The sequence below is a fragment of the Lepeophtheirus salmonis genome, chromosome 2 (assembly GCF_016086655.4).
Source record: "Lepeophtheirus salmonis chromosome 2, UVic_Lsal_1.4, whole genome shotgun sequence".
NCBI lineage: Eukaryota > Metazoa > Arthropoda > Copepoda > Siphonostomatoida > Caligidae > Lepeophtheirus > Lepeophtheirus salmonis.
The window spans coordinates 20966600-20991042 of NC_052132.2; the positions used below are offsets into that span (position 1 = coordinate 20966600).

The 24443-nt window shown below is 31.4% G+C and overlaps 3 protein-coding genes across 3 annotated transcripts; all 3 read right to left on the minus strand.

Moving 5' to 3' along the window:
* Nucleotides 1–11078: 11078 nt before the first annotated feature.
* On the minus strand, nucleotides 11079–12355 carry LOC121132396 (astacin-like metalloprotease toxin 3). The gene is made up of 4 exons (XM_040727797.2): nucleotides 11937–12355; nucleotides 11595–11875; nucleotides 11330–11532; nucleotides 11079–11261 (listed from the first exon to the last, which is right to left on the minus strand). Exons 1-4 carry the CDS (start codon nucleotides 12336–12338, stop codon nucleotides 11149–11151), a joined length of 999 nt encoding a protein of 332 aa, XP_040583731.1. The 5' UTR covers nucleotides 12339–12355; the 3' UTR covers nucleotides 11079–11148.
* Nucleotides 12356–16043: 3688 nt separating this feature from the next.
* LOC121132397 (astacin-like metalloprotease toxin 3) lies at nucleotides 16044–17329 on the minus strand. Its single transcript, XM_040727798.2, has 4 exons — nucleotides 16900–17329; nucleotides 16559–16839; nucleotides 16294–16496; nucleotides 16044–16226 (listed from the first exon to the last, which is right to left on the minus strand). The coding sequence occupies exons 1-4, from the start codon at nucleotides 17299–17301 to the stop codon at nucleotides 16114–16116; spliced, it is 999 nt and encodes a 332-aa protein (XP_040583732.1). The 5' UTR covers nucleotides 17302–17329; the 3' UTR covers nucleotides 16044–16113.
* Nucleotides 17330–21010: 3681 nt separating this feature from the next.
* On the minus strand, nucleotides 21011–22277 carry LOC121132398 (astacin-like metalloprotease toxin 3). Its single transcript, XM_040727799.2, has 4 exons — nucleotides 21858–22277; nucleotides 21516–21796; nucleotides 21251–21453; nucleotides 21011–21182 (listed from the first exon to the last, which is right to left on the minus strand). Exons 1-4 carry the CDS (start codon nucleotides 22257–22259, stop codon nucleotides 21070–21072), a joined length of 999 nt encoding a protein of 332 aa, XP_040583733.1. The 5' UTR covers nucleotides 22260–22277; the 3' UTR covers nucleotides 21011–21069.
* Between the last annotated feature and the right edge of the window lie 2166 nt (nucleotides 22278–24443).

Genomic DNA, 24443 nt, shown 5'->3' on the forward strand with positions numbered 1-24443 from the left:
GAAGTTCGTTTGATTGATCTTTATTTAAAAGAATCACACTATGAATGTAAGGTCGGCCGCCTGATAGATCATCAGAGGGGGAAACTCCTTGCTAATTATGTAAATCCGGTATGTTTTAATTTGGCCTATTAATTTTTAATTGATAATATAAAGAAGGAGCTTTCCTTCCATTAGCAGTTGTCATTACTATTTAATTATTGAGTAAGTAACATCCTTACCTAAATATTATATTCAAAGCCTGAATACCTCCTACAAAACAATTTTCGTATTTTGGGTAAAGAATCAATCATCTTATACGACCCTTCAAAAATCTGCAACCCTGTATTAGCTTGACCATGTTCAAATGTGGGCCGCAAGCAAAATTTCAGCCTCTTAGGTTCAACGGTGTCGGTGCTCATAGAGGGCACAAGCATAGACAGACAAAAGCTCAATTTGATATATTTACAGATTATTCAATGTCTGCACCCTTGAAATAAAAAAAAGTAAGTATAAAATCTACTGTGATAGATCATATTTGCTAAAAAGATTCAAAGGAAAGAAGTGACATACATATTAGTAGAAATAAAACATTAGTAGTCTGCAAGGATCTTCAACAACTTGGAATAAGAATTGCAGCTGCGATTTTTCAATTGTTAACGAGCAGCTGTATTCTTTAATAAGTGCAACTCCTCGTTCTGCTTCGTCATTGACAATTTGAAGAGCATCAATTGTTTCAAGGGATTTCTTATAATCATCGTTACTTGGCCACAATTTCGGATCAACTTTTAAAAACTCTTCTGGAAGTTTCAGTATCACAATGACTTTTCTTCTTTTTTTTTTGCCTTTTTTCGTAACAAAGTCTTCTAAATATTTATTCCTTATTTCGATTAATATATTACTTTTCGTTGACAAACTCAGTCGACGATCAAATAGAGCCAAACAAATAAGCTCTTTTGATAAATACCATAAAAAGTTTGAAAAATTTTGCGATGCCGTTTTTGAAATTATAATATTGATTCTGGAATATATAACGATTTCATCCGATTCAAATAATTAAATGGAGCATCTGAGGCTGTAGGAGCAGAGATCCATGCTTTCAAATATATTTGTACAATAAAGATACAAACATCCTGCAATCCTTGTTTCTCTTTAGAAGTTAATATAAATTGTGACTTAAAAAACCAAATGTTTAAACTATACAATACTTTATACATCCAACGAACGTGGTGTATTGGACCAGGAGACATAAATTTTATTCCAAGTTTTGGAGTACCACCAAGAAATATTATTGTGGGTTCCAAAAATTCTTTGTAATCATCTCTTGGAAGACTCTGTTGAAGATGATCGTTGGCAAAATTGATAAATTATCAACAATTGTAACTAACTTGTATTGGAACTACTAAATATTGCGTATTATTGTTATTTGGTAATATTGGGCAGTATTATTTGTTATTAAATATTCCTCAACTCTTATAATTAATCATTATAATATAAGTCTAGTTCCATCCCAAATGGATATGCATCTAAGAAATCATGCATCATAGGTGGGGCTTTGATATTTAGGACACCTTTGAAAGACCAATAAATGGGACTAATTTAATATCTCAAATTCAGCACCAATACAATCAAAACAAAAATGTATTATTAAATGTAATTTATTATTTTTCTCTTCAAATATTTTTCATTATAATTCAAATTAAAAATATTTTTCCGCATATAAAATGTAAATATATCTTAGAGTAAATTTAGTAATCTTTATAAAATAATAGAATATAAAAATCTGTATCTTAAACTGTTTTCATGATAATTGAAGAAGAAGTCAGTTTTTTGAAAAAAATAACAATTTTCAAAACTTTGAGGCCGTTGAGCTAACTCCAAATATTTTTCAACTTTACCGAAACTTTGCCCATTGTATTTTTTTATCAATAGTATTTGGACACAGAACTATCACACAACCTCATTGTAAAGAATAAATACTGAACGTAATTATTATATGGTAAATAAATAAAAATTAGTTATTTTTACCACGCTGGAAATTATACTACTAGTTCTGTGTATTTTTGTTAATTATTGTCTATTACATAATGGACTCAATTAAACTAACATTTGGTCAGTAAGTATTTAGTTATTTTACTAAAGAAGGTAAGCCTCATCACAGGAAAAACACTTTTCATTGTGCTTTCTCATGTCTGCCCGTAATTATTTCCTCAATTTTTAGTTTCTTTTTGAGCCCTTGGATATTTTATATTATCCCTGACCTGTTCATGGTCTAACTTTGAGATGTTGAGCTGATTTATTTCTCCAAACTCAAGGTTCCGACAAAATCAAGTGCATCTTTTTTTAACAATTTTTTCCTTTTACATCTTGATCTTAAACACCACATACCATTAAATTTACTATCATGTCGTTGGGTTTCATTTCAAGAAGTCTAGATTATTTTGCCTATTTTTTAATACTACAATACCCTTAATCTATTGTCTCTAATTCCATTCACCAAATGCTCCAATATTTTACCTGTCTGGTTGCATTCATAAAAAAAATATTTTTTGGTCTTTAGTTCTCTTCCACAGAAAAAAAACAGAGACTCTCCACATAATTTTTGCCTTATTTATATACTTCCAAGAGAAAGATTGCTGATACTGACCCTATACTTGAGTTAATATACAAATGTAGAGAGAAATCCATCAAACCACTCCCCAGACTCTAAAATAACTGTGAACAACACCCTCTTGCTATCTTTTTATCTATCTGGGCCAAAAAGACCGTCTTACTAGACTTTTCTGACTCAAACCCTTCTCAAGTATTTATTTTCATTCCTGTAATACAACGAAAGTTACAGTTTCTAGTTCCAAATTCTTGTGTTTTTTTGGTTTTTTTCCCCCCGTCAAAACTGTCGTCCCATTGAGTTAAAGACTTCCCCCACCAAAATCTATTTTTTTTCTTTATCGACATTTTAACTAGGGTTCCATGATCTTATATCGGTTCTTGCTATTCCATTACCTTATAGCCCCCTCCCTTTGCTCCATGTTGAGTGTATATAATTGGTAGCCCGAATCAATTTCATAAGAGGCCCTTTTTTATGTGCATAAGAATTACCTTCCCCTTTCTTCAGATTTTTAAACTTTGCTTTCTGTAAACGAGGCCTTTCTTTTAAAATACTCAGTGCAGGGCTGTAAACATACTATATATTTAAGGAGATTTGTATTTGAAATACGAGCTCACATATTCATAACTCATTTATTTAGACAATGATTTATTGTTTACATACGGTGACGAAATGTTTATATACTGGCAACTCATACAGTTATTTATTTTGTATGTATAATTTCAAAATCTCATACTCTATTTGAGGTGAGGTTATGTTTAGATCTTGATCTTCTTTATTCATATCGATTGAATCTTGGGAAGTTTTGAAATGAAAAAATCTATTTTGTTATCTAAAGAGAATTTAAAAAAAACATGAAGTGCCTATAATGTTCCTACATTTAGAGTTAATATATATTTATATATTTTTTATATTTACATTGTAACAAAGCAAATATAAATAAAGATATTGTGACGAATTGGTACATTGATAAGGATGATGAATCATATAAAATAAAATGTATTTCGAAATTATCACTTTTTTATTATAGTTATCATGGGGAAAAAAATTAGTAAAACGTACAAATTCTTCGGGTCTTTTTTTTCAAACCAACTATTTATTACATAATACTATAATTGATATCATATCACTACACAACAAAATTTAGGTCTTGGAATACCTGCCGCTAAAATACACATTTCTTATTGTTACAGAAGCCTTAAAACATGAAAATGACCTTTTAACCTTCCAATTACAGTTTTTCAAAAATATAATCATATCTTTTTAAGGACAAGACATAGGAATAATTGATCTAGTAACTTGAATTTTGGGTATTACATAGGTGTTTACCCCACTAAGGATCGTGTATATTCATTTTTTGCTGTAAATGGTATTTTCATGGTTTTTTGGTATGTTTCAAAATGTGAACGTTGGGACGTTCAAGGTATAAAAAGTAGTCAAATTCAAACATAACATTATTTATGACTCCAGATAAGCAGACAAAGCCACTGACATATATAGATAACTGTTTACACATAATATACGATAACTAGTTAACAAAAAAAAATATATAATATATTTCCATTTACAATAATTACATTATTTGGTAGAAACATCAATTTCTGGACAGTTATCATTCCATTTGACGCAAACAACAGTTCCATCTTACTGAAAATCATATGTTCTCTTTGGTTTACTTTAGTACTCTTTCTTTGATAGTAGTGGACAGTGACCAGTTATATTATCTCTTACAGTACTACATGCCCTAATATTTTCTTCTGCAGGATTAGTAAGAAGCTGGTGACTCGTAAAGAAATTGTCAAAGAAGACAACATGTTGATTTTTGTTTGAAACCGGAGTCAACATATTTTTCACGACATGCAATCCTAAAGGATTTTTTTGACTAGAATCTTTACCACAGTAAATATCAAAGTTGAAAGGAAAGCCATCAGAGCTACAGAGCATCCACAGTTTGTATCTAACCCTAAAATGTTTACTTCTTATAAATTGCTTTGCACTGTGAAGACCGCAGTATGGAAACATAGATTCATCAATGCTCAATTGTTCATGAAATACTCCAAATTGCTGACAATTATTTCTTAACATTTCAAATAGAGGGAGAATTTTTGCTACTTTCGATTGGGTCAGATTCTCATTGTCAGAAATATGTGTAGATATTTTTTGTAATACAAAAACGAGCTTTGCTCATTACTTTCCAGAAAATAGGTGCTTCCATGTCATCTGCAGTGCTCCAATAGTCTTTTTCTGACGGAAGACAGTGATAGCCGCTAATAATTAATCAACCTAAAAACTTTCTCATTTCGCTAGCATCTACTGAGAATGTCGGTACATTCTTGTCTCTTTGTGCATGAAGATTTGTTTGTTCCACAATTAGTGATATCATATCATCTGTGAAAAATAATGAAAATATGTCATGAATACTTTCTTCTGCATGTTCACTAATAACATCACTTTTTAGAATTGGGTCAAGTTCACCAAAAAATGTTTTTTTCATTTTTTCTCCATCTTTTACTAATTCTATTCGTAACATCATCATCTCCATGTTTTGCATTGTTTTCCTCTTCTGAATCTTCTCCATGTATCTCAACCTCACCAGCAATTTAATCAGACATGTAATCGTTATCAAAAATATTATCATCACCCTCTTTATCACTGTCGTTACCTGAATGTTAGTATACGCATAACTATTTACTGTGGTAATTTTGGTCTCAAATGTAATATAACAATTTCAAAGTAATTATGTAAAAAATATCCTTACCTTGGTCCGCTAGCTCAGGAGGAAGCACAACTATATGCAAATCATCACCAGCTCTCTCTATAGGAGCATTTACTACACTAACAGCTCTAATTACTGCAAGCTAATGAAAGTAACGAAAATGAAGACGTGTTGAAACAGAAAATTTCCTTTGTTCTAATTTATTATTTATCTTTCAGTACTATAAATGTCCAACGTTCCCATTTTGGGAACAACAGATTCAAACGTTATTTTTAACAAGTTCCAAATAAATAAATTAATAAATATTTATGGAAATACTATTGTATATACTTATTTTTTTTAAATGGATAAGTAAATATGATATTTATAACTTTTTACTACTCAAAAAAATAAATCAAAAATACTACATAAAATTTTGAATTTACTGTCATCTTCATGCAAACATAAACATAAACATGCACTATAATATATATTTTTAAATTATTTATTAATATTGATGTATTTTCTAAGTACTAATAAACCGATTTGATAAAATAATTATTTTTTTCTAACCAAATTGGAAAAAAGATATAGTCTTAGAAAATCATCTTCCCAAAATGGGAACGTTGGACTCTGAAGGGATATATAAATCATTCAAAATATAATTTCGATTTAGAGCCATATTTTGAAATTATATAATTATATTTATGAAAATTAAAGGCATTAACAATTGATCCAAAACACTTAAGCATTCCAAAGATATAATATTTTTTAGTTATCTAGAATACAGTTCCTACAAAACGCTCTATTATAACACGGTCAATACTTTTTTGACAATGTATTATTATAAATCACGAAGTACGTCAAATAGCTTTTCTTTTCTTTTTTAATTCAAATTGAATTAGTTAATATTAAACTATATAAAAACAACATAGTTTTTACTTAAGAATTCCAAAAAAAGAGGCGACAAAATGTTTGAAATAAAAAGTAAACAAAACATTGGGTAGATTTTCGGTGGAGAAACAGGCATAGTAGAATTATGCCTTATTGCCCTATGGACCCTTTTCAATTTAGAAATTTTGCTCTTTGCCCCCAACAAGCTTTTGGAAGCGCCTATGTGGTTCAGTGATAGTTTGGTCCTCTTCAATGATTTCCTTGTTTGAGGTGGTTGATCGGTCTTTCCTTTAGATACGTTTGTTTCCGCGACCATTTTTTCCTTAAACTTCATCTTAACAATCTCCAAAGAAAACTAAATAACTTGGCAGTTTCTGCTATAATTGAGTGTCAAGAGAGAAATCCATTATTCAAAACATCTTTAAGATCCTTTTAAAATGATACTGCTCTCTTCCTTTTCCTTCTAATAAATTGTTGTGTTGTGAACTTAACAGTAGAGGTCAACAAATTAGCTATTTTCATTGTATTAAAAATAGAGTTAAAACAATGAGTAAAAAATTTAAGTTCCTTCGATAAAATTTTATCTATCACTACCCACACTGGGGTCATAAAATGTTTCATTGAATGATATTGTTGAATATCAATTTCAATAATTGTATGATCTGATTCAGGAATTAATTAGAGCCACATTAATAATATACCATGATCACTGATTATGGATCATGTTCATGGATGACTCTCCTTTTCTCACTTTAATATACCACGCGTTCTCCTTCTTCTCTTCAGGTTACAACAGGGATACTTTACATTCATATTCCTTCAACAGGGATACCCCATTTAAGAGTATCACATTTCTCCAAGGGCGATAGAGTGCATTATCTGTTTTTCCCGGTCAGAAAATGAAGCAAGTACTAAAACGATCCGTGAGGACTTTTTCATACATCTCCAAGACACACAATCCTATGAAACAAACATTCTAATAACATCACATACACATCAAGTTCCATGATAAGTTTTGTCGATATTTGAAGATTAGGGTACCGGAAATTTGATTTATATACAGTGTGCGGCAGCAAAATGTTGAATCTAGAGAAAGATTTAGTAATACATCAATAATTTTATATTTTTCAGTTTTGTGCACAAAAAAATAATGTTCACAAAATATGTAGGAAAGGTTTTTGAAAAACTTTGCTTCCCTCCCCAAAGAAAAATCCAGTGGATTCAAATCTGGTGAGTAATTTTTGTACCAAAAGTAAGCCATATATTTTCTGCAGAAATTTTGACAATTAGTGGAAAAGTGAGAGGGGGCACCGTCTTAAGTCCACATGTAGTTACCTTCCATTTAGTTAATCTTCAGCCATAGCAAATTGTTGTACCTAATCACTTTATAGTAGGCACCCTGGCGTATTTTCTATCCACCCTTGAAAAAGAATGGTCTTTCCATCAGAGACCACAACGCCGAGGACCATTGTTTGGGGCGAATATTTGGTGTAGTAAACCCCTTAGATCGCATCTTTTGTTTTCACACACAAGAGGCCGTTCTGGTGTTAGTGGAATTGATCATCTGTGAAAATCTACTTTTATTTTTTTGATAATAATTTCAATAAGGACAATCCCAAAGTTAATCAAAGAATTGTAAAAATAATAAAGGATGTATTCAAGTAACTAATCTAGGAGAGGATGTAATTCTTCTTGTGCAATCAATGTTATATAAAAGAAAAGATTTTGTGTGGAAGAAAAGGATCTGTTTTTGGTAAATAAGAGAAGGAACACCCTACGCAAATTGAATCTATTTTGAAGACCATTCTTACTGAAAAAGAAATAAAAACAAGTTAGACCAATTATATAGGGGAAAAATTTAAAATATATAACATCACCATGTAAATATTGATGACTTGTCACATTCAAGACTGCAATGTGTCAAAAAAGATCCTGATAGCTCTAATTCTATTTCTCTTGGATTCTTCAGACTATATCAATCTGGTCAAGTAAGGTAATTTACAAAGTCTCATCATAGCAACTCCCCCCCCGGAAAAAAATTCACTCCTATTATTATTGCCTTTTATAGCCTTAGTATTATTATTATGAAAATAAATAAAAGTAATGTGTTATAAACTTTTAATAACATACAAACAAATATGCATCTAAAAAATTGTCTAGGTTAGAATTCCATTTTCCATTTACTTAAAAAATTTCAAAAATTGAAATGCGCAAAGTAAATTGCAAAAACCTCTTTTTGCACAAATTTTGAAGAAAAAAATAGTTAATAGCCTTTATTGGAATTGTAAAAAAAAAAAAAAAACCCACCAATATTTTTTTGTATTTGCAAAAACCAAAAAGTTATAAAGAATAATGTTGTCTAAAAAATAACCTTCGATATCTGGTTCATTTTTGCAAATATTGTAAAAATTATGATACAAAATGTTTCCGAAATTAAAATATTTGACTGAAAAGTTAGAGTCTCAAATTTTATGTCCAAAATGTATCTTTTGTCGTTTGATGAAAAATGGGAGAAAAAGAGATAAAAATGGAAAAAATTGAAAAATTATTCAGAAAAGGACAGATATTTCAGTTAAACATCAACTTTTATTTGGTAAATTTATATGCAAACCAATCTCCAGACAAATTTCTACAAACTTTATTTTACAAACTAATCCCATATTCCATTGTAAGTAATTTTTTTTGCACCTGAAATAAACGAAATTGCAATTTTCACCGTAAATAAACGAAATTGCAATTTTCACCGATTTCATATTTTTCCCATAACTTTTTTGATTTTGAATAAATTTAGGAAATGCAGTTATTTGTATAGTTGTTTTTTGAAACGCAAACTCTTTTTGATAAATAACTCATAGTCTTTATGAGCTGCAAAAAACGGTTTTTGTGTTTTGGGCATAACATAAACCCCTTATATGACCCCCACAAAATCAGCATCTCCCTTCTTGCACGTCCGAGCTCAAAAGAGGGACCCATGCAAAATTTCAGCCCACTGGTTTCAACGATGCAGGAACGTATAAATTCTCCTTTTAAAGAAAAATATACTGAAAAATATCTATAAATTGTACTAAAAAAAGATTAAAATTTTACGATTATGAACAGGCTCTTAAGGTGACAATCGCTGATTGTCATTTATTGGGGTCGCGGGGTCATGTCTGTACAACAGTGCCTATGACGTCAATCCAGAACTACAGCACCTAATCCATGAAAAATCTTAACTAAAACCCCCTTTCCATACTGAATTCCAGGCAATTATTGTGCATGGAAGAATTCTTGTTCTAAAAAGGCAAAAAATGGTGCTGAATCATGAACAAAAAGTGTTTACTAAAGAGAATATCACTCAATATATTTCTCAAAAATATAGAGATATTAAAGCTCCAGGTCAGGATGAAATTATTGGCAAAAGTTTACTCAATATTTCCAAGTGAGATTGTTCATTTTCTCTTAAAAATCAGTAAAATTATGGAAAATAAAAACAAGATGCCAACTTCACTGACACGGGAAGAATAGCTCTAATTCCAAAAAAGGAAGACAGTTCAGATTTTAGCCACTGGAGACCCATTACGGTACTCATCTATTCATACAGAATTATGTTTGGGGTTATGGCTGACAAGTGGAGGAAATTTTCAACAAAGGAATTGGGGTAAGGTTTTTTCTTCCCAAATCTACCAACCCCAAAAGATTTAGTTAGTGCCATCAGGGAAAAAGTTTTTACATTACGCTATTTTGAACAACCTATACCTTTTCTTGATGGTAAATTCAGATACCCTCCATTAAGATGTCTGAAAGTGCATAAGTTGTTGAAGCAATGAGAGAACTTTTCAACAACTGACTGAATTTTGCCTCAAGCAAACAGAACCCAACGTGGATTAACTTTAACAATTACGTGAACTCTAAATTCAAAAATTATATACCGCTGCATAGAAGTAAATCTCATGAAAGTACAGTATTATTATTAAGGTGTATACTTTAAAGTGATTTATCTATATGGACCAAAAACTGACGACCCTTGTACAGGCCAACAATTATAGCAAGATATTTAAACGTGAATCTAACAATAAACAGATACACAACAAACAAGTTAGCAAACTCCCACGTTCGATCCACAAAAGTACTGTCGTCAATTATTACATCAATTGGTTTTAATGACGTAGGATGCAAAATGAACAATTCAAGTCATACCTTTTTTCTATTGGCAATAACTATAAGCCAGTGTTGTCAAGAATTAACTTATTCCTGATGAAGGGATTCATAGGAATAGAAATTCATCCTTATACCGCTACAGATACTAAACTCTCAGATCACAAGGCCTAGTATTAAATCACCAGTTGCAGGATCTAAAAAATAAAAAGCACTGTATACTTAGTCTAAATCTAAAATATATAGCGTCACCATGTAAATTAACAATATTGATGACTTGTCACATTCCAGACTGCAATGTGTGCGGAAAGAGAAAATAAGTAATAGAAAAACAAACAAACAAACAAAAAATGTCTATTTGATAACAATGCCATGAAATTGGATGACCCGAAGTAGATCTGTAGTGAGATCAATAAATTCTACTTGAAACTGTACAGATATCATAGTTGCCAGAAAAATAATGCAGGATATGCCAGACCAATTCAGGTTCTCTTTGAACAAAGTGATGATGTTGAGATATCAGAAGCAGGTAAAAATCTAACAGAAAAACAGTTGACGCACTTTGAAATTAAAAAGGCCATTGTCGAATATAGTAAGCTTAATAAATCCCCTGGTACGTCTGGATTTCAGTTCGAACTTAAAGAAACAAAAAATTATTTGACCTTTTGATGCATGTTTTACGTAGATATGCATCTATATATTCTACATATTACATATGAGTCTCTATACTATAAGGAACAACTAACAAGAGAGTATAATAAAATATTATTTTTTTCCTATTTTTGAATGCTTATTTATTTTGTAAAATGTAGAAAAGGTATTTTAAATTACAATGACTTCAGTTATCACAAAATTCACAAGTCAACGCACAATTTTCTTTCATATAAAAATAGCCAATGTAACACAATCCATTATGTCCTTCACACCATTCCGGATATTCATCCCAGCATCCTTGATATAAAAAAAGGCAATACAAATTGAATATCTACATTTTCCAGATATAAAAGTTTAAGTCTTACGTGGAGAAGTTGGCCCATAGGTATAAACCTTTCTAGTTGTTTTTCTATGCGGTGGATGTGGAGGGTCTGTCTTATCTTGGCATTTGTATGCTGCATTCAATTTACTAACATCTAGCCGAGTCATTCCTATTCTTTGTCCTATTTTGATGCCAGATGGAACTGATTTCTTTGTGCTCATCGTAGGGTATCCCGTCTGAGTAAAACTATACGGAATATATATAGATATATATTGAGAAAATGAGCAATTAAATTAAAGAGGCATTACTCATTTAAGCCGTAGTGCATTAGAGATTGGTAGTCATATGCAAATCCAAAGGTATTTGTTCGGTATCCAGACCAACATCGATCAAAGTCCATACGTTTTTGGGGGTCACATACTGGCATTCTGGTTTGAGTTTTTGGTCCTATGCTTTTAAAGTAGTTGTTATATTTGTCGTTCTCCATATTACGCCAATGAACTTTTACGTATGAATCCCGATCTGGCCTACATTGTTCATGGCCAACACCCAAAATATGTAGCATTTCATGCATTGCAATTCCTAAAATCTAAAAGCAAATTAAATTAAAGAATAATACTTAAAAAAATTAATTCCTTATAGACACTCACCATGCAAGTGGATCTTCCATGAGGCATTTGTAAATTGAGCGTATGCTTTCCTCTTCTTACATCGTAGCCCAGGTTGGCAAAGCATCCTGATTGTTTGGGACTAATGTATACGTAATTCCGTTGATTAGTTCGTGGGATCCATTTGACACAAGACATACTTTCGATGGCCTTCATAGCCTTTCGTAAAAGCTTATTGTATTTAGGAGGATATGAGTTACTTATGGTATAAGGAACCTCCTTATTAGGCCAGTGCTTTCTTTCGTCAGAAAGATAATTCCTAGAAGCAAGGTCTTGCCGATCATACTTGTCTCGAATGATCCTACATCCAGGATTCTCTAACTTTGAAGAGGAGGAACTCCCTAGAAATAGACTCAGAACTAAAACTAAACTAATGATCATCATTTTTGTTATTCAACTGATGATAAAAAGAATGAGTTTACTACTTAATATAGGGTACTAAATCTTGTAGCAAGTGTATTAGGAAAGTAAAAAATGATTCACTTTATGTTTGTATTGTATACGTACAATATTAATATCCACCTCCTTTTTGATTTTATGAATACACGCGCTACTTTATTACTCATTGAGGAAACAAAAAAGCATTTTATTTTTAAGTATGCATGATATGGAAGTTTTGAGTTCAGATTCCCTCTTGACATGTACCTGAACCAAGAGACTGCAGGTCTGGCATGACAATCATACTTTAAACTAGCTCTCACAGTATAAAGTATTCCCCAAATCTCCACGATGGTTCAGCTGAAACCACATTCATCTAGTCAAAAAGAAATTTATAACATAACTTAAAAATCATTGTAATGGCAAAAAATTAAGGGAATCTCCCTTTTAATACCGTATCAAAAAATGTAAAATAAAAACTGTGCTTACCAATGGAGGTTCCAAAACCTAAATTGTGTTGCATTGTGTTATTGATTTCTTTGCTATACAGATGATTTTATAAATTATAAAAATAAATATACCTGTCTACGTTGCTCGGGTAAAGGAGAGAGAGGGAAATCACATATTAATCATATTAATTGAGAAAAAAAAAAAAAAAAAAAATCTGAAATACCTCTATATACAAATAATTATAATATGAATGTTTCTTGTTGTCAAAAAAGATCCTGATAGCTCTAATTCTATTTCTCTTGGATTCTTCAGACTATATCAATCTGGTCAAGTAAGGTAATTTACAAAGTCTCATCATAGCAACTCCCCCCCGAAAAAAAATTCACTCCTATTATTATTGCCTTTTATAGCCTTAGTATTATTATTATGAAAATAAATAAAAGTAATGTGTTATAAACTTTTAATAACATACAAACAAATATGCATCTAAAAAATTGTCTAGGTTAGAATTCCATTTTCTATTTACTTAAAAAAATTCCCCAATTGAAATGCGCAAAGTAAATTGCAAAAACCTCTTTTTGCACAAATTTTGAAGAAAAAAATAGTTAATAGCCTTTATTGGAATTGTAAAAAAAACAACAAACCCACCAATATTTTTTTTGTATTTGCAAAAACCAAAAAGTTATGAAGAATAATGTTGTCTAAAAAATAACCTTCGATATCTGGTTCATTTTTGCAAATATTGTAAAAATTATGATACAAAATGTTTCCGAAATTAAAATATTTGACTGAAAAGTTAGAGTCTCAAATTTTATGTCCAAAATGTATCTTTTTGTCGTTTGATGAAAAAATGGGAGAAAAAGAGATAAAAATGGAAAAAATTGAAAAATTATTCAGAAAAGGACAGATATTTCAGTTAAACATCAACTTTTATTTGGTAAATTTATATGCAAACCAATCTCCAGACAAATTTCTACAAACTTTATTTTACAAACTAATCCCATATTCCATTGTAAGTAATTTTTTTGCACCTGAAATAAACGAAATTGCAATTTTCACCGTAAATAAACGAAATTGCAATTTTCACCGATTTCATATTTTCCCATAACTTTTTGATTTTGAATAAATTTAGGAAATGCAGTTATTTGTATAGTTGTTGTTTGAAACGCAAACTCTTTTTGATAAATAACTCATAGTCTTTATGAGCTGCAAAAAACGGTTTTTGTGTTTTGGGCATAACATAAACCCCTTATATGACCCCCACAAAATCAGCATCTCCCTTCTTGCACGTCCGAGCTCAAAAGAGGGACCCATGCAAAATTTCAGCCCACTGGTTTCAACGATGCAGGAACGTATAAATTCTCCTTTTAAAGAAAAATATACTGAAAAATATCTATAAATTGTACTAAAAAAAGATTAAAATTTTACGATTATGAACAGGCTCTTAAGGTGACAATCGCTGATTGTCATTTATTGGGGTCGCGGGGTCATGTCTGTACAACAGTGCCTATGACGTCAATCCAGAACTACAGCACCTAATCCATGAAAAATCTTAACTAAAACTGAAGATGTTATAACCCCTTTCCATACTGGATTCCAGGCAATTATTGTGCATGGAAGAATTCTTGTTCTAAAAAGGCAAAAAATGGTGCTGAATCATGAACAAAAAGTGTTTACTAAAGAGAATATCACTCAATATATTACTCAAAAATATAGAGATATTAAAGCTCCAGGTCAGGATGAAATTATTGGCAAAAGTTTACTCAATATTTCCAAGTGAGATTGTTCATTTTCTCTTAAAAATCAGTAAAATTATGGAAAATAAAAACAAGATGCCAACTTCACTGACACGGGAAGAATAGCTCTAATTCCAAAAAAGGAAGACAGTTCAGATTTTAGCCACTGGAGACCCATTACGGTACTCAACTATTCATACAGAATTATGTTTGGGGTTATGGCTGACAAGTGGAGGAAATTTTCAACAAAGGAATTGGGGTAAGGTTTTTTCTTCCCAAATCTACCAACCCCAAAAGATTTAGTTAGTGCCATCAGGGAAAAAGTTTTTACATTACGCTATTTTGAACAACCTATACCTTTTCTTGATGGTAAATTCAGATACCCTCCATTAAGATGTCTGAAAGTGCATAAGTTGTTGAAGCAATGAGAGAACTTTTCAACAACTGACTGAATTTTGCCTCAAGCAAACAGAACCCAACGTGGATTAACTTTAACAATTACGTGAACTCTAAATTCAAAAATTATATACCGCTGCATAGAAGTAAATCTCATGAAAGTACAGTATTATTATTAAGGTGTATACTTTAAAGTGATTTATCTATATGGACCAAAAACTGACGACCCTTGTACAGGCCAACAATTATAGCAAGATATTTAAACGTGAATCTAACAATAAACAGATACACAACAAACAAGTTAGCAAACTCCCACGTTCGATCCACAAAAGTACTGTCGTCAATTATTACATCAATTGGTTTTAATGACGTAGGATGCAAAATGAACAATTCAAGTCATACCTTTTTTTCTATTGGCAATAACTATAAGCCAGTGTTGTCAAGAATTAACTTATTCCTGATGAAGGGATTCATAGGAATAGAAATTCATCCTTATACCGCTACAGATACTAAACTCTCAGATCACAAGGCCTAGTATTAAATCACCAGTTGCAGGATCTAAAAAATAAAAAGCACTGTATACTTAGTCTAAATCTAAAATATATAGCGTCACCATGTAAATTAACAATATTGATGACTTGTCACATTCCAGACTGCAATGTGTGCGGAAAGAGAAAATAAGTAATAGAAAAACAAACAAACAAACAAAAAATGTCTATTTGATAACAATGCCATGAAATTGGATGACCCGAAGTAGATCTGTAGTGAGATCAATAAATTCTACTTGAAACTGTACAGATATCATAGTTGCCAGAAAAATAATGCAGGATATGCCAGACCAATTCAGGTTCTCTTTGAACAAAGTGATGATGTTGAGATATCAGAAGCAGGTAAAAATCTAACAGAAAAACAGTTGACGCACTTTGAAATTAAAAAGGCCATTGTCGAATATAGTAAGCTTAATAAATCCCCTGGTACGTCTGGATTTCAGTTCGAACTTAAAGAAACAAAAAATTATTTGACCTTTTGATGCATGTTTTACGTAGATATGCATCTATATATTCTACATATTACATATGAGTCTCTATACTATAAGGAACAACTAACAAGAGAGTATAATAAAATATTATTTTTTTCCTATTTTTGAATGCTTATTTATTTTGTAAAATGTAGAAAAGGTATTTTAAATTACAATGACTTCAGTTATCACAAAATTCACAAGTCAACGCACAATTTTCTTTCATATAAAAATAGCCAATGTAACACAATCCATTATGTCCTTCACACCATTCCGGATATTCATCCCAGCATCCTTGATATAAAAAAGGCAATACAAATTGAATATCTACATTTTCCAGATATAAAAGTTTAAGTCTTACGTGGAGAAGTTGGCCCATAGGTATAAACCTTTCTAGTTGTTTTTCTATGCGGTGGATGTGGAGGGTCTGTCTTATCTTGGCATTTGTATGCTGCATTCAATTTACTAACATCTAGCCGAGTCATTCCTATTCTTTGTCCTATTTTGATGCCAGATGGAACTGATTTCTTTGTGCTCATCGTAGGGTATCCCGTCTGAGTAAAACTATACGGAATATATATAGATATATATTGAGAAAATGAGCAATTAAATTAAAGAGGCATTACTCATTTAAGCCGTAGTGCATTAGAGATTGGTAGTCATATGCAAATCCAAAGGTATTTGTTCGGTATCCAGACCAACATCGATCAAAGTCCATACGTTTTTGGGGGTCACATACTGGCATTCTGGTTTGAGTTTTTGGTCCTATGCTTTTAAAGTAGTTGTTATATTTGTCGTTCTCCATATTACGCCAATGAACTTTTACGTATGAATCCCGATCTGGCCTACATTGTTCATGGCCAACACCCAAAATATGTAGCATTTCATGCATTGCAATTCCTAAAATCTAAAAGCAAATTAAATTAAAGAATAATACTTAAAAAATTAATTCCTTATAGACACTCACCATGCAAGTGGATCTTCCATGAGGCATTTGTAAATTGAGCGTATGCTTTCCTCTTCTTACATCGTAGCCCAGGTTGGCAAAGCATCCTGATTGTTTGGGACTAATGTATACGTAATTCCGTTGATTAGTTCGTGGGATCCATTTGACACAAGACATACTTTCGATGGCCTTCATAGCCTTTCGTAAAAGCTTATTGTATTTAGGAGGATATGAGTTACTTATGGTATAAGGAACCTCCTTATTAGGCCAGTGCTTTCTTTCGTCAGAAAGATAATTCCTAGAAGCAAGGTCTTGCCGATCATACTTGTCTCGAATGATCCTACATCCAGGATTCTCTAACTTTGAAGAGGAGGAACTCCCTAGAAATAGACTCAGAACTAAAACTAAACTAATGATCATCATTTTTGTTATTCAACTGATGATAAAAAAGAATGAGTTTACTACTTAATATAGGGTACTAAATCTTGTAGCAAGTGTATTAGGAAAGTAAAAAATGATTCACTTTATGTTTGTATTGTATACGTACAATATTAATATCCACCTCCTTTTTGATTTTATGAATACACGCGCTACTTTATTACTCATTGAGGAAAACAAAAAAGCATTTTATTTTTAAGTATGCATGATATGGAAGTTTTGAGTTCAGATCCCCTCTTGACATGTACCTGAACCAAGAGACTGCAGGTCTGGCATGACAATCATACTTTAAACTAGCTCTCACAGTATAAAGTATTCCCCAAATCTCCACGATGGTTCAGCTGAAACCACATTCATCTAGTCAAAAAGAAATTTATAACATAACTTAAAAATCATTGTAATGGCAAAAAATTAAGGGAATCTCCCTTTTAATACCGTATCAAAAAATGTAAAATAAAAACTGTGCTTACCAATGGAGGTTCCAAAACCTAAATTGTGTTGCATTGTGTTATTGATTTCTTTGCTATACAGATGATTTTATAAATTATAAAAATAAATATACCTGTCTACGTTGCTCGGGTAAAGGAGAGAGAGGGAAATCACATATTAATCATATTAATTGAGAAAAAAAAAAAAAATCTGAAATACCTCTATATACAAATAATTATAATATGAATGTTTCTTGTTGTCAAAAAAGATCCTGATAGCTCTAATTCTATTTCTCTTGGATTCTTCAGACTATATCAATCTGGTCAAGTAAGGTAATTTACAAAGTCTCATCATAGCAACTCCCCCCCGAAAAAAAATTCACTCCTATTATTATTGCCTTTTATAGCCTTAGTATTATTATTATGAAAATAAATAAAAGTAATGTGTTATAAACTTTTAATAACATACAAACAAATATGCATCTAAAAAATTGTCTAGGTTAGAATTCCATTTTCTATTTACTTAAAAAAATTCCCCAATTGAAATGCGCAAAGTAAATTGCAAAAACCTCTTTTTGCACAAATTTTGAAGAAAAAAATAGTTAATAGCCTTTATTGGAATTGTAAAAAAACAACAAACCCACCAATATTTTTTTGTATTTGCAAAAACCAAAAAGTTATGAAGAATAATGTTGTCTAAAAAATAACCTTCGATATCTGGTTCATTTTTGCAAATATTGTAAAAATTATGATACAAAATGTTTCCGAAATTAAAATATTTGACTGAAAAGTTAGAGTCTCAAATTTTATGTCCAAAATGTATCTTTTTGTCGTTTGATGAAAAATGGGAGAAAAAGAGATAAAAATGGAAAAAATTGAAAAATTATTCAGAAAAGGACAGATATTTCAGTTAAACATCAACTTTTATTTGGTAAATTTATATGCAAACCAATCTCCAGACAAATTTCTACAAACTTTATTTTACAAACTAATCCCATATTCCATTGTAAGTAATTTTTTTTGCACCTGAAATAAACGAAATTGCAATTTTCACCGTAAATAAACGAAATTGCAATTTTCACCGATTTCATATTTTTCCCATAACTTTTTGATTTTGAATAAATTTAGGAAATGCAGTTATTTGTATAGTTGTTGTTTGAAACGCAAACTCTTTTTGATAAATAACTCATAGTCTTTATGAGCTGCAAAAAACGGTTTTTGTGTTTTGGGCATAACATAAACCCCTTATATGACCCCCACAAAATCAGCATCTCCCTTCTTGCACGTCCGAGCTCAAAAGAGGGACCCATGCAAAATTTCAGCCCACTGGTTTCAACGATGCAGGAACGTATAAATTCTCCTTTTAAAGAAAAATATACTGAAAAATATCTATAAATTGTACTAAAAAAGATTAAAATTTTACGATTATGAACAGGCTCTTAAGGTGACAATCGCTGATTGTCATTTATTGGGGTCGCGGGGTCATGTCTGTACAACAGTGCCTATGACGTCAATCCAGAACTACAGCACCTAATCCATGAAAAATCTTAACTAAAACTGAAGATGTTATAACCCCTTTCCATACTGGATTCCAGGCAATTATTGTGCATGGAAGAATTCTTGTTCTAAAAAGGCAAAAAATGGTGCTGAATCATGAACAAAAAGTGTTTACTAAAGAGAATATCACTCAATATATTACTCAAAAATATAGAGATATTAAAGCTCCAGGTCAGGATGAAATTATTGGCAAAAGTTTACTCAATATTTCCAAGTGAGATTGTTCATTTTCTCTTAAAAATCAGTAAAATTATGGAAAATAAAAACAAGATGCCAACTTCACTGACACGGGAAGAATAGCTCTAATTCCAAAAAAGGAAGACAGTTCAGATTTTAGCCACTGGAGACCCATTACGGTACTCAACTATTCATACAGAATTATGTTTGGGGTTATGGCTGACAAGTGGAGGAAATTTTCAACAAAGGAATTGGGGTAAGGTTTTTTCTTCCCAAATCTACCAACCCCAAAAGATTTAGTTAGTGCCATCAGGGAAAAAGTTTTTACATTACGCTATTTTGAACAACCTATACCTTTTCTTGATGGTAAATTCAGATACCCTCCATTAAGATGTCTGAAAGTGCATAAGTTGTTGAAGCAATGAGAGAACTTTTCAACAACTGACTGAATTTTGCCTCAAGCAAACAGAACCCAACGTGGATTAACTTTAACAATTACGTGAACTCTAAATTCAAAAATTATATACCGCTGCATAGAAGTAAATCTCATGAAAGTACAGTATTATTATTAAGGTGTATACTTTAAAGTGATTTATCTATATGGACCAAAAACTGACGACCCTTGTACAGGCCAACAATTATAGCAAGATATTTAAACGTGAATCTAACAATAAACAGATACACAACAAACAAGTTAGCAAACTCCCACGTTCGATCCACAAAAGTACTGTCGTCAATTATTACATCAATTGGTTTTAATGACGTAGGATGCAAAATGAACAATTCAAGTCATACCTTTTTTTCTATTGGCAATAACTATAAGCCAGTGTTGTCAAGAATTAACTTATTCCTGATGAAGGGATTCATAGGAATAGAAATTCATCCTTATACCGCTACAGATACTAAACTCTCAGATCACAAGGCCTAGTATTAAATCACCAGTTGCAGGATCTAAAAAATAAAAAGCACTGTATACTTAGTCTAAATCTAAAATATATAGCGTCACCATGTAAATTAACAATATTGATGACTTGTCACATTCCAGACTGCAATGTGTGCGGAAAGAGAAAATAAGTAATAGAAAAACAAACAAACAAACAAAAAATGTCTATTTGATAACAATGCCATGAAATTGGATGACCCGAAGTAGATCTGTAGTGAGATCAATAAATTCTACTTGAAACTGTACAGATATCATAGTTGCCAGAAAAATAATGCAGGATATGCCAGACCAATTCAGGTTCTCTTTGAACAAAGTGATGATGTTGAGATATCAGAAGCAGGTAAAAATCTAACAGAAAAACAGTTGACGCACTTTGAAATTAAAAAGGCCATTGTCGAATATAGTAAGCTTAATAAATCCCCTGGTACGTCTGGATTTCAGTTCGAACTTAAAGAAACAAAAAATTATTTGACCTTTTGATGCATGTTTTACGTAGATATGCATCTATATATTCTACATATTACATATGAGTCTCTATACTATAAGGAACAACTAACAAGAGAGTATAATAAAATATTATTTTTTCCTATTTTTGAATGCTTATTTATTTTGTAAAATGTAGAAAAGGTATTTTAAATTACAATGACTTCAGTTATCACAAAATTCACAAGTCAACGCACAATTTTCTTTCATATAAAAATAGCCAATGTAACACAATCCATTATGTCCTTCACACCATTCCGGATATTCATCCCAGCATCCTTGATATAAAAAAAGGCAATACAAATTGAATATCTACATTTTCCAGATATAAAAGTTTAAGTCTTACGTGGAGAAGTTGGCCCATAGGTATAAACCTTTCTAGTTGTTTTTCTATGCGGTGGATGTGGAGGGTCTGTCTTATCTTGGCATTTGTATGCTGCATTCAATTTACTAACATCTAGCCGAGTCATTCCTATTCTTTGTCCTATTTTGATGCCAGATGGAACTGATTTCTTTGTGCTCATCGTAGGGTATCCCGTCTGAGTAAAACTATACGGAATATATATAGATATATATTGAGAAAATGAGCAATTAAATTAAAGAGGCATTACTCATTTAAGCCGTAGTGCATTAGAGATTGGTAGTCATATGCAAATCCAAAGGTATTTGTTCGGTATCCAGACCAACATCGATCAAAGTCCATACGTTTTTGGGGGTCACATACTGGCATTCTGGTTTGAGTTTTTGGTCCTATGCTTTTAAAGTAGTTGTTATATTTGTCGTTCTCCATATTACGCCAATGAACTTTTACGTATGAATCCCGATCTGGCCTACATTGTTCATGGCCAACACCCAAAATATGTAGCATTTCATGCATTGCAATTCCTAAAATCTAAAAGCAAATTAAATTAAAGAATAATACTTAAAAAAATTAATTCCTTATAGACACTCACCATGCAAGTGGATCTTCCATGAGGCATTTGTAAATTGAGCGTATGCTTTCCTCTTCTTACATCGTAGCCCAGGTTGGCAAAGCATCCTGATTGTTTGGGACTAATGTATACGTAATTCCGTTGATTAGTTCGTGGGATCCATTTGACACAAGACATACTTTCGATGGCCTTCATAGCCTTTCGTAAAAGCTTATTGTATTTAGGAGGATATGAGTTACTTATGGTATAAGGAACCTCCTTATTAGGCCAGTGCTTTCTTTCGTCAGAAAGATAATTCCTAGAAGCAAGGTCTTGCCGATCATACTTGTCTCGAATGATCCTACATCCAGGATTCTCTAACTTTGAAGAGGAGGAACTCCCTAGAAATAGACTCAGAACTAAAACTAAACTAATGATCATCATTTTTGTTATTCAACTGATGATAAAAAGAATGAGTTTACTACTTAATATAGGGTACTAAATCTTGTAGCAAGTGTATTAGGAAAGTAAAAAATGATTCACTTTATGTTTGTATTGTATACGTACAATATTAATATCCACCTCCTTTTTGATTTTATGAATACACGCGCTACTTTATTACTCATTGAGGAAACAAAAAAGTATTTTATTTTTAAGTATGCATGATATGGAAGTTTTGAGTTCAGATCCCCTCTTGACATGTACCTGAACCAAGAGACTGCAGGTCTGGCATGACAATCATACTTTAAACTAGCTCTCACAGTATAAAGTATTCCCCAAATCTCCACGATGGTTCAGCTGAAACCACATTCATCTAGTCAAAAAGAAATTTATAACATAACTTAAAAATCATTGTAATGGCAAAAAATTAAGGGAATCTCCCTTTTAATACCGTATCAAAAAATGTAAAATAAAAACTGTGCTTACCAATGGAGGTTCCAAAACCTAAATTGTGTTGCATTGTGTTATTGATTTCTTTGCTATACAGATGATTTTATAAATTATAAAAATAAATATACCTGTCTACGTTGCTCGGGTAAAGGAGAGAGAGGGAAATCACATATTAATCATATTAATTGAGAAAAAAAAAAAAAAAATCTGAAATACCTCTATATACAAATAATTATAATATGAATGTTTCTTGTTGTCAAAAAAGATCCTGATAGCTCTAATTCTATTTCTCTTGGATTCTTCAGACTATATCAATCTGGTCAAGTAAGGTAATTTACAAAGTCTCATCATAGCAACTCCCCCGAAAAAAATTCACTCCTATTATTATTGCCTTTTATAGCCTTAGTATTATTATTATGAAAATAAATAAAAGTAATGTGTTATAAACTTTTAATAACATACAAACAAATATGCATCTAAAAATTGTCTAGGTTAGAATTCCATTTTCTATTTACTTAAAAAAATTCCCCAATTGAAATGCGCAAAGTAAATTGCAAAAACCTCTTTTTGCACAAATTTTGAAGAAAAAAATAGTTAATAGCCTTTATTGGAATTGTAAAAAAAACAACAAACCCACCAATATTTTTTTTGTATTTGCAAAAACCAAAAAGTTATGAAGAATAATGTTGTCTAAAAAATAACCTTCGATATCTGGTTCATTTTTGCAAATATTGTAAAAATTATGATACAAAATGTTTCCGAAATTAAAATATTTGACTGAAAAGTTAGAGTCTCAAGTCCAAAATGTATCTTTTTGTCGTTTGATGAAAAAATGGGAGAAAAAGAGATAAAAATGGAAAAAATTGAAAAATTATTCAGAAAAGGACAGATATTTCAGTTAAACATCAACTTTTATTTGGTAAATTTATATGCAAACCAATCTCCAGACAAATTTCTACAAACTTTATTTTACAAACTAATCCCATATTCCATTGTAAGTAATTTTTTTGCACCTGAAATAAACGAAATTGCAATTTTCACCGTAAATAAACGAAATTGCAATTTTCACCGATTTCATATTTTTCCCATAACTTTTTTGATTTTGAATAAATTTAGGAAATGCAGTTATTTGTATAGTTGTTTTTTGAAACGCAAACTCTTTTTGATAAATAACTCATAGTCTTTATGAGCTGCAAAAAACGGTTTTTGTGTTTTGGGCATAACATAAACCCCTTATATGACCCCCACAAAATCAGCATCTCCCTTCTTGCACGTCCGAGCTCAAAAGAGGGACCCATGCAAAATTTCAGCCCACTGGTTTCAACGATGCAGGAACGTATAAATTCTCCTTTTAAAGAAAAATATACTGAAAAATATCTATAAATTGTACTAAAAAAAGATTAAAATTTTACGATTATGAACAGGCTCTTAAGGTGACAATCGCTGATTGTCATTTATTGGGGTCGCGGGGTCATGTCTGTACAACAGTGCCTATGACGTCAATCCAGAACTACAGCACCTAATCCATGAAAAATCTTAACTAAAACTGAAGATGTTATAACCCCCTTTCCATACTGGATTCCAGGCAATTATTGTGCATGGAAGAATTCTTGTTCTAAAAAGGCAAAAAATGGTGCTGAATCATGAACAAAAGTGTTTACTAAAGAGAATATCACTCAATATATTACTCAAAAATATAGAGATATTAAAGCTCCAGGTCAGGATGAAATTATTGGC